The sequence below is a fragment of the Dipodomys merriami genome, unplaced genomic scaffold, assembly GCF_024711535.1.
Source record: "Dipodomys merriami isolate MVZ:Mamm:240054 unplaced genomic scaffold, mDipMer1.0.p SCAF_84, whole genome shotgun sequence".
Taxonomy (NCBI): Eukaryota; Metazoa; Chordata; class Mammalia; order Rodentia; family Heteromyidae; genus Dipodomys; species Dipodomys merriami.
The window spans coordinates 297,087-307,086 of record NW_027206446.1 but is presented as its reverse complement, the minus strand read 5'-3'; the positions used below and the strand labels follow the sequence as shown (position 1 = coordinate 307,086).

Below are 10,000 nucleotides of genomic sequence, written 5' to 3'. Positions count from 1 at the left end.
TTTTGCTTATGTGGTGCTGAGGAATCGAACCCAGGGCCTCAGGGCCTCAGCGCTCTACCACTGAGCCACCTTCCCAGCCCTAATATCAAATAATCAAGCATCCTGAACTCTCTCTTGAAAAATTCACTCAAGTTTTTTTTTCCCCCTTCAACATAACTATTACCAGCCATAATGATAGGAAAATAGCTGTAAGCTGGATACAGGTAGCTCCCGCCTGTCATCCCAGCTACTCAGGAGGCTGAGATCTGAGGATCGCGGTTCAAAGCCAGCCCGGGCAGGAAAGTCCATGAGACTCTGATCTCCCATGAACCACCAGAAAATTGGAAGTAGTGCTGTGGTTCAAGGGGTAGAGCACCAGCCTTGAGTGAAAGAGCTCAGGGACAGCGCCCAGACCCCGAGTTCAAGCCCCAGCACACACACACACACACACACACACACACACACACACACACACACACACACACACACACACACACACTTGCTAGGCTGTAACTTGAACACCTGGTGGACATCACCTTCACAGGCTCATGGCTCATTCCACCAGATCTAGAGCGACTCCCTACTGTCCCTGTGCCCAGATGCTGTTTTCTAAGACAGAAACTTTTCCAGCAAATAAAAAGCACCAACCCCCCCCCAATCTCTCTCTGTCTCTCAAGAGCCAAGGAATAAAGATCGAGAAAGAACACCCCCGCTCTGTGAGTTCACTCTCCTGATTTAATTTCCTCATCACTAGCACACTATCTGCCAGCAACCCAATAGGAAAATCTACACGTGGATGGCGGTAATGGCTGTTCGATTACCACGGAACAGGGAGCCACAGTCCTGCAGCTGCAAGAATGGAGAAATCAGGGGGAGGGAGGGATGGAGGGAGGGAGAGAGAGAGGGAGGGAGAGGGGGAGAGAGAGAGATTGAAGGAGGGAGGGATTGAGGGAGGGACAGAGAGAGAGATTGAAGGAGGGGGAGGGAGATATTGAGGGAGGGAGAGAAGGAAGGAGGGAGGGAGGGATTGAGGGAGGGAGAGAAGGAAGGAGGGAGGGAGGGAAAGGGGGAGAGGCATGAACTCTTTCTCTATTCTCTTCCCTCTCAAATTCAATCTTTAAGGAAGTGGAGCCGTGGCTCAAGCGGTAGAGCACCAGCCTGGAGAAAGAAAAAAAATCCCTCAGGGACAGCGCCCAGGCTGTGAGTTCAAACCCCAGGACTGGAAAAAAAAAAAAAAAAGAGTATTTGCTGGCCTTGCATGCCTGAGGCCCTGGGTTCGATTCCTCAGCACCACCTAAGCAGAAAAAGCCAGGAGTGGCACTGTGGCTCAAGTGGTAGAGCGCCAGCCTGGAGCGGAGGGTAAAAGTAAAAACTAAAGTACAATAAATGAAAATAATAAAATAAATAAATAAAATAATAATACATGCAATATCAGAAATGCTTCACCTGCGATCATTTCCTGAGCGAATGCTCCGATTCCCCTCCCAGAAAGAAGACGGAAAAGCAAAATCCCATTTCTGGGGCTGCTGTCCTTACGGATGAGTGGATGCGCACACCTCGTGCACGGCGGTGTCTGTGTAATTCTGGGCCTAGCGACTCAGTCCCGAAGTCATTACCCAGACAAGTGAGATCTGCACCACCAGCGTGCAAATACAACCGTCCCTCTCTGTCTTCCAGTGGTTTCTAGACTCAACAAGAACAACTTTCATGGGAGAGAGAGAAAAGGGAAAATAAGGCTGCAGGAAGGTTAGCGTGGAGATGTGAAATTCCACACCAGCATCTCCTCTAGTTACTGGGCATTGGAGTTGGAGGTGGAATCCATCCACCCCGGGCCACTGTGCAGAGAGGAGACTGGGAGGAAGACACCAGCAGGACAGACATGTCTGTGGCTCCAGATGACGGTCCAGGGCTGGAGGACACACTCAGGCCCCGGGGGGAGTTTTTGTCCTCCGACTCTGTGAGATCAGCCGGCCCTGACCTCTGCTCCCTGGCGGTGGCCCTGGGGGACAGCTTCGTCCTCTTGGAGATTGTGTGCAACGTGATCCCCTACTGCACCTTGGAGCTGGGCTATCGCCATGACCAGGCTGCCATCTTGAATTTGTGTTTCCTGGGGACGTCCACGCTGACCCCCGTGTTGGTGAGCTGGCTGGCTGACCTCTACGTGGCCTGCAGACACAGGCTGCTGTGTGTGTGCGTGGGTCTCCGTCTCCTGGGTGAGTGGACGCCCCGTTCCTCTTGGTGTCCCCATGTGGCCCCGGGTAGATTGGCTTTCTACGTCGTGCTCTTTCAGATTGTCTTTAAGTAGTTGTACCGAAGGGTGTCCATCCCCTGTGGCAAGGGTGTCAGGACACGTCGTCCGGGTCCAGATCTCCCCCCCGTCATTGTCCCCCACCCCTCCTCTGTCTCCCCACCACCCCACACCTCATGTTCTCTTCCTGTCTTGAAGGAGGTGATTGAGGAGAGCTGGACAGTGGTTCAGTTATTCAACACCCAGAGGCAGTGTGGACGTGCCAATGTCCAGGGGCAGGCGTTCACCTGCACTGATTGCTTCGCTGGTTGGATGCTGTGTGATATCCTGTGTTATGATAACACCAGCGTCTCTGGGGCTGTCTAGCTGTCATGGGTTCTGTGGTGTCGTGGGTAACGGGCTGTTGCATGTTGTGTTTACACCTTGGAGTGTGTGTGATGGTCGTGTTACACACGCGTGTCTGCCATGGCGTGTCTGGGGAGGCCCCGGCTCTCTCCCCCTGCCCTGGGGGACGGGGGCTCGGCGGGCCTGGGTGGCTGTGGCTGTGGTTGAGATGTTTCTGCGCACGCCCCCCCCACGGAGGGGAGGGAGGGAGGGAGGGAGGGAGGGATGGGTTCCAAGTTGACAGAGGAAGAACAGAAGGAAAGAGGCGCGGGGCCACAGGCGTGGCTGAGCCGCTGCGCTCAGTTAGTGCAGCTGCTGATGACAGCCATGGACAGACAGAACCACAGGAGATGAGGGGGAGGGGGAGGAGGGGGAGGAGGGGGAGGAGGGAGGAGGGGTCGGGAGGAGGGGAAGGAGGGGGAGGAGGGGGAGGGGGAGGGGTGAAGAAGAGGGGGAGGGGGAGGGGGAGAAGGGGGAGAAGGGGGAGAAGGGGGAGTGGGAGGGGGAGGAGGGGGAGGGGGAGGAGGGGGAGGGGGAGGGGGAGGAGGGGGAGGAGGGGGAGGGGGAGGAGGGGGAGGAGGAGGAGGGGGAGGAGGAGGAGAAGGGGGAGGGGGAGGAGGAGGAGGGGGAGGGGGAGGGGGAGGGGGGAAGGAGGGGGAGGGGGAGGGGGGGAAGGGGGAGTGGGAGGGAGAGGAGGGGGAGGGGGAGGGGGAGGGGGAGGGGGAGAAGGGGGAGGAGGAGGGGGAGGAGGGGGAGTGGGAGGGGGAGGAGGGGGAGGAGGAGGAGGAGAAGGGGGAGGGGGAGGAGGAGGAGGGGGAGGGGGAGGGGGAGGGGGGAAGGAGGGGGAGGGGGAGGGGGGAAGGGGGAGTGGGAGGGAGAGGAGGGGGAGGGGGAGGGGGAGGGGGAGGAAGGGGAGGGGGAGGGGGAGGAGGGGGAGGGGGAGGGGAAGAGGGGAAGGAGGGGGAGGGGGAGGGGAAGAGGGGAAGGAGGGGGAGGGGGAGGGGGAGAAGGGGGAGGAGGAGGGGGGAGGAGGGGGAGGGGGAGGGGGAGGGGGAGGGGGAGGGGGAGGGGGAGAAGGGGGAGGAGGAGGGGGAGGAGGGGGAGTGGGAGGGGGAGGAGGGGGGAGGGGAAGGAGGGGGAGGGGGAGGGGGAGGGGGAGGAGGGGGAGGAGGGGGAGGGGGAGGGGAAGAGGGGAAGGAGGGGGAGGGGGAGGGGAAGAGGGGAAGGAGGGGGAGGGGGAGGGGAAGAGGGGAAGGAGGGGGAGGGGGAGGGGGAGAAGGGGGAGGAGGAGGGGGAGGAGGGGGAGGGGGAGGGGGAGGGGGAGGGGGAGGGGGAGGGGGAGAAGGGGGAGGAGGAGGGGGAGGAGGGGGAGTGGGAGGGGGAGGAGGGGGGAGGGGAAGGAGGGGGAGGGGGAGGGGGAGGGGGAGGGGGAGGAGGGGGAGGAGGGGGAGGGGGAGCAGCGGCTCAGCCCCGCCCTGTCCGTCTGTCTGTCCGCAGGCGCCGTCTGTCTGTCGCTGGCGTCCTTCCCCGGCCCCGGCTCCGAGGCGTCAGCTCCGCGTCCGCGGCTGTTCCTGGCGGCGCTGCTGGCGGCGGCGCTGGGCGCGGGGCGCCCTGGACCCCGGGCCCGCGGGGAGCCGGCCGGAAAAGCGCGACCCCGCCCAGGGTAGGCGGGGCGGGGGCGGGGCCCGGGCTGGGGCGGGGCCGGGGCTGGGGCGGGGCCGGGGGCGGGGCTCTGGGCGGGGCCCGGGCGGGGGGCGGGGCCCGGGGCCCGGGGCGGGGCGGGGGCGGGGCCAGGGCGGGGGGCGGGGCTCGGGGCGGGGCGCTCTGGATCCCGGGCCCGCGGGGAGTCGTCTGGCCGAGCGCGACACCGCCCAGGGTAGGCGGGGCGGGGCCAGGGCGGGGGCGGGGCGGGGGGCGCGGCGGCGCGGGGGCGGGGCTCGGGCGGGGGCGGGGCCAGGGCGGGGCCAGGGCGGGGGGCGGGGCCGATGGGTGGGGCGGGGCCAGGGCGGGGGCGGGGCCGATGGGGTGGGGAGGGGCCAGGGCGGGGGGCGGGGCCAGGCAGGGTTGGTTGTGATGGATGGGGCGGGGCCAGACTGGGTGTGGGGCGTGGCGGGTTGGGGCAGGCGGGGCCTGTCTGGGGGCGGGGCCAGGCGCAGACCTCTCCCGGTTGGTTGGGTGGGTGTTGGCCCCCGCCCCGCGGGCCCCTCACGGCCCTGGAGTCCTCGCCCTGAGCCAAGCGGTGACAGCTGGGAGGAGGCCGGAGGGGCCCCCAGTTGTGAGCAAGGATGAGAGCGAGCGTACGTGTGTCAGGAACCTGCCACACACCACCAGGACAGCTCAGCCCTGACTACACACATACATGCACACACACATACACACACAGACACACACATACATGCACACACATACACACACACACACCAGAAAATGTGGGTGGGACACTCCAGTTCCCCAGAGGCCCTGTTGGTCAGCTGTCGGGAGAGAGACAACACACCTGCCAATCACGAAGGGCCAGGAAGACTAGATTCTAAATGATGACGGGGAGGAGGAGTAAAAAGGAGGAGGAGGAAGAGGAAGAAGGAGGAGGAGGAGGGAGGAAGAAGAAGAGGAAGAAAAAGGAGGAGGAAAAGGAAGGAAGGAGGAGTGGAAGAGGAGGAAGAGGAGGAAGAAGAAGAGGAGGAGGAAGAGGAAGAATCAGGGGAGGAGGAGGAGGAAGAAGAGGAGGAGGAAGGAGAAGGAGAAGAAGGAGGGGAGGGGGAGGAGGAAGGAGGGGAGGGGGAAAGGAGGAGGAGAGGGAGGGGAAGAAGAGGGGGTGGAGGGGAAAGAGGAGGAGGAGGGAGAGGGGGAGGAGGGGGAGGAGGAGGGGGAAGAGGGGGAGGGGAGAGGGAGGGGAGGAGAGGAAGGGGGAAGGGAGGGGGAGGAGAGGGGGAGGAGGGAGAGGAGGGGGAGGAGGCTGAGAGATGGTTGGTAGATGGATACAAAGATAGGTAAATAGATAAGTAGATGAGAGCAAGACGATTTATGGTAGAGGGATGGTAGATGGACAGACAGACAGACAGACAGAGATAGTGGTGATGACAGATAATACTAGATGTCTGGTAGACTGGATAAATGATAGATACATAGATATGATGATAGATGGATGGACGGACAGGTAGACAGATGGACGGACGGACAGATAGAGGTAATGATAGATACTAGATGCCTGGTGGACTGGGTAGATGATAAGATACATAGATATGATGATAGATAGACGGATGGACGGACAGATGGATGGACAGACAGGTAGATAGACAGATGGACAGATGGACAGATGGACAGATACTAGATGTAGACTGGGTAGATGATAGATATGACAGACAGACACTTATTTCGGAGGACCTTCGCCCGGGCCGGCCTTGAACCGGGATTCTCGGGACCTCGGCCTCCTGAGGCAGGGCCGGTGGGGGGGGCGCTGCCCGGCCGGGCCGGGGTGACGCCGTGTCCCCCCCCCAGGCGGTGCCGGTGCCCACGCCTGGAGGCCCCGCTGGCCCTGGCCGGGGTCTGCGGCGTCCAGGGCCTGGGCGGAGGCCGGCTGGTCCTGCCCTGCGCGGCGGCCCTGACGGCTCTGCTGGCGCTGGGCAACCTCCAATGCCAGCCGGAGCCCCGGGCGGAGCCAGGTGAGCAAAGCAGCCGCTGCCCTGCACCTCCAACCCCGCAGCTCCTCCAGCTCCACCCAGCCCTCACAACCCCAGTGCCTCCCTGTGTATCCTCACTACTACTACTACTGTTGTTGTTGTTGTTGATCTGCGTAGGATTTCCAGTTTCCTAGATCACCCAACTCATGGTGAGTGAGCCGCTGGCTCACGCCTGCCGTCCCAGCCACTCAGGAGGCTGAGATCTGAGGATCGCGGTTCAAAGCCAGCCTGGGCAAGAAAGTCTGTGAGACTCTGATCTCCCATGAACCACCAGACAACCAGACGTGGCGCTGTGGCTCAAGTGGTAGAGCGCCAGCCTTGAGTGAAAGAGCTCAGGGATGGCGCCCAGGCCCTGAGTTCAAGACCCAGGATCCACAAGGAAAGAAGAAAAAAAACAAACCTCTATTCAACTAGTATTATTTCTGTTCTATTTCTGTTATTTCTATGAGCAAATTAAATGCTGTGTGTGTGTGTGTGTGTGTGTGTGTGTGTGTGGTGTGTGGTGGGGCTTGAACTCACGGCCTGGGCGCTGCCCCTCAGCTCTTCAGCTCAAGGCTGGTGCTCTACCACGTGAGCCACAGCGCCACTTCCAGTTTTCTGGTGGTTCATGGGGGATCAGAGTCTCACAGACTTTCCTGCCGGGGCTGGCCTTGAACCGCGATCCTCAGATCTCAGCCTCCTGAGTGGCTGGGATGACAGGCGTGAGCCACGGCGCCCGGCTGATAATCATTCTTAGATATGTATGTTTGTTAAAATCAAGGCAGTTGTTGACGTGGAGGATGGGAAGGAAAGGTGAAGCAGTGTTTGTTCCTTCAGGAGATTTCCCAAGGGCTGGGGAGCTCTTGCCTGGGGTGTCCATCCTCTCCTCCTCCTCCTGCCCCTCCATTCGCTCCACCAGCTCTCGCCTGGTCCATTTCCCTTCGGCTGTTAGGCAACCCCTGGGCTTGGCCGTCAGATTCTCAGACTCCCGGCCCGGAACATGGGTCACCTTGATCGTGGCTGCTAGAATCTTCTCAGCCACCTTGCGGGCTCTGGGCCCCTCCCCGCCCACCCCCCTCATCTTTCTCTGCCGTGAGCACACCATTCCCACACAAACACCCCCCCCCCGACGATCCGCAGCTCCCCTCCTCGCCCCAGCCTACGGTGTGGTGTGTGTCCACCCACGGAGCACCCGTGGCCCAGCGGCGGCCAGCCAGGGAGGCCGAGCCCCAGAGGTCAGGGGGGATCAGAGTGCTCGCCTGCCCCGTCTGCTGCCCCTGGTCATCTCCCAGCTCCTCCTGAGAATGTGCGTTCTTCAGGTAAGGAGGACTGCTATGCAGCCCCGAAAAGGGTGCCGTGTGTGGGAACGTGGCAAGTCCTTACGCATATGTAAATATAAATAGATATGGAATGCATTTATATCCACTTATGTTTATATAGATATATAATGTATATAAATTATATAGCTAGAGATAGATGAGAGATAGAAAGACAGATAGATGGATAGAGAGATAGATAGATAGATAGATAGATAGATAGATAGATAGATAGATAGATAGATAGATAGATAGGTGCCGGTGGTTCACACCTGTCATCCTAGCTACTAAGGGGGCTGAGATCTGAGGATCACAGTTCAAAGCCAGACCCAGGCAGGAAAGTCCATGAGACTCTGATCTCCAATAAACCACTCAAAGTCCAGAATTGTTGCTGTGGCTCAAGTGGTAGAGCACTGACCTTGAGCTGAAGAGCTGAGGGACAGAGCCCAGGCCCTGAGTTCAAGCCCCACGACCGACCAAAAAAAAAAAAGGTAGATAGATAGATAAATAGATAGATAGATAGATATCAGGCAGGCAGACAGACAGATAGATGAAGAGATAGACAGACAGACTGATAGACAGATAGATAGATCAGATAGATTAGATAGATAGGTATATAGATAGATATGGATGGATGAAGGGATAGATAGATAGATAGACAGACAGACAATAGATACTTAGATACAGAGAGATAAAAACATACATAGAGATATATAGACTTGTAGGTAGGTAGGTAGGTATATACATACAGAGAAGGCTAACTAGATAGATAATAGATGGACAGATGCCAGATACAGAGATAGACAGATGCATAGATACATAGATATGTGTTAATATGCTGTATATATATTGTGTGACATATTTTATGTGATACATTTTATGTGTGTGATATGTATCTTATGTGTGATATACATGTGTTTGTATGATGTATATTTCATGTGTGCAATATAGATTTTATGTGATATATGTGTGTGATATGCATTTTATGTGTGTGATAGATATTTTATGTGTGTGTGATATTTTAATGTATGTGATATCTATTTATGTATGTGACATAGTTTGTGTGTGATGTACATTTTATGTGTGTATGTGACATATGTTATGGGCGTGATATATTTTGTGTGTGTGTTGTATGTACGTGATATGTGATATTTTATGTGTGTGCTGTATATTTTATGTGTGTGATATATTTTGTGTGCACAATGTACATTTTATGTGTATATGTGACATATATTTTGTGTGTGTGATGTGATATTTTATGTATGTGATATATATTTTATGTGTTTGCAATATATATATTTTATATGTATGCAATATATTTTGTGTGTTGCACATGTGATACATGTTATGGGTGTGATTTTTGTGTGCGTTGTGTGTATATGATGTGATATATGTTGTGTGTGACGTATATGTTATATGTGTGATTTTTGTGTGTATGTTGTGTGATATTTTATGTGCGTGATATATGTTTTATGTGTGTGTTATATATTTTGTGCCTGCGATGTATTGTGTGTGTGGGTGTGTTGAGTGTGTGTGCACAGAAATGGCTTCGACCCGTCAGACATGACAACCTTTGGGGGCTCTCCCCGGATGCTTTGACACGCTGGCTTCCCCGGCCTCACGGCCCGGCTGTCTGTCCCCCACCAATGCAGATTCCCGCGGGGTATTTCGTGCAGGCCATGAACTCGGACTGGAGCCAGGGCGGGCGGCTACTGCCCTTGGCCGCGCTGGCCGCGCTGGGCTCACTACCTGGGCTGCTGCTGACCCCCGCGCTGGACAGAGCCCCGGCTGGACTCCTCCGGGCATGCACCGGTAAGCCAGCCTCGCATGCATCCTCCTCGCCGTGCATTGCCAGTTTTGAGAAGGATACGAGGATTTGAACTCACACTTGCTGCTCAGATGCTGCTCCCTGTGAGCCAAGTGTCCAGTCCTGTTTTTCCCCCCACACTGATTATTTGTGTGAGTGTGTGTGCGTGTGTGCCAGTCCTAAGATGAACTCAGGGTCTGAGCGCTTTCTCTTAGCTTTCTTGCTCAACGTTGGTGCTCTACCACTTGAACCACGGCTCCACTTCTGTCTCTTTTTTGCTGCATCATTGGAGATAGGAGTCTCATGAACTTTCCTGCCTGGGCTGACTCTGAGCCACAATCCTCAGATCTCAGCCTCCTGAGTAGCTGGGATGACAGGACCTTACACAATAGTGTAAGGCTCAGATCTATTCTTAGTTTGTTTGTTTGTTGTTTGAACTCAGGGCCTGGGTGCTGTCCCTGAGTCTCTTCTGATCAAGGCTGGCACTACACCACCTGATCCACGCCTCCACTTCCAGTTTTCTGGTGGTTCATTGGAGATCAGGGTCTAGTGGATTTTCCTTCCCAGGCTGGCTTTGAACTGTGATCCTCAGATCTCAGCCTCCTGAGCA

General features: G+C 57.1%; 1 protein-coding gene across 1 annotated transcript in view; it reads left to right on the top strand.

Moving 5' to 3' along the window:
- The first annotated feature begins 1,858 nt into the window (after positions 1-1,858).
- The window catches only part of Slc15a5 (solute carrier family 15 member 5), a 17,394-nt gene continuing 9,252 nt past the window's right edge, over positions 1,859-10,000 (top strand). The window contains exons 1-5 of the mRNA XM_070011650.1: positions 1,859-2,192; positions 4,109-4,274; positions 6,107-6,270; positions 7,426-7,586; positions 9,236-9,395. Coding sequence (XP_069867751.1) covers positions 1,859-2,192; positions 4,109-4,274; positions 6,107-6,270; positions 7,426-7,586; positions 9,236-9,395 — 985 coding nt within the window. The remainder of the gene's footprint in view (positions 2,193-4,108; positions 4,275-6,106; positions 6,271-7,425; positions 7,587-9,235; positions 9,396-10,000) is intronic.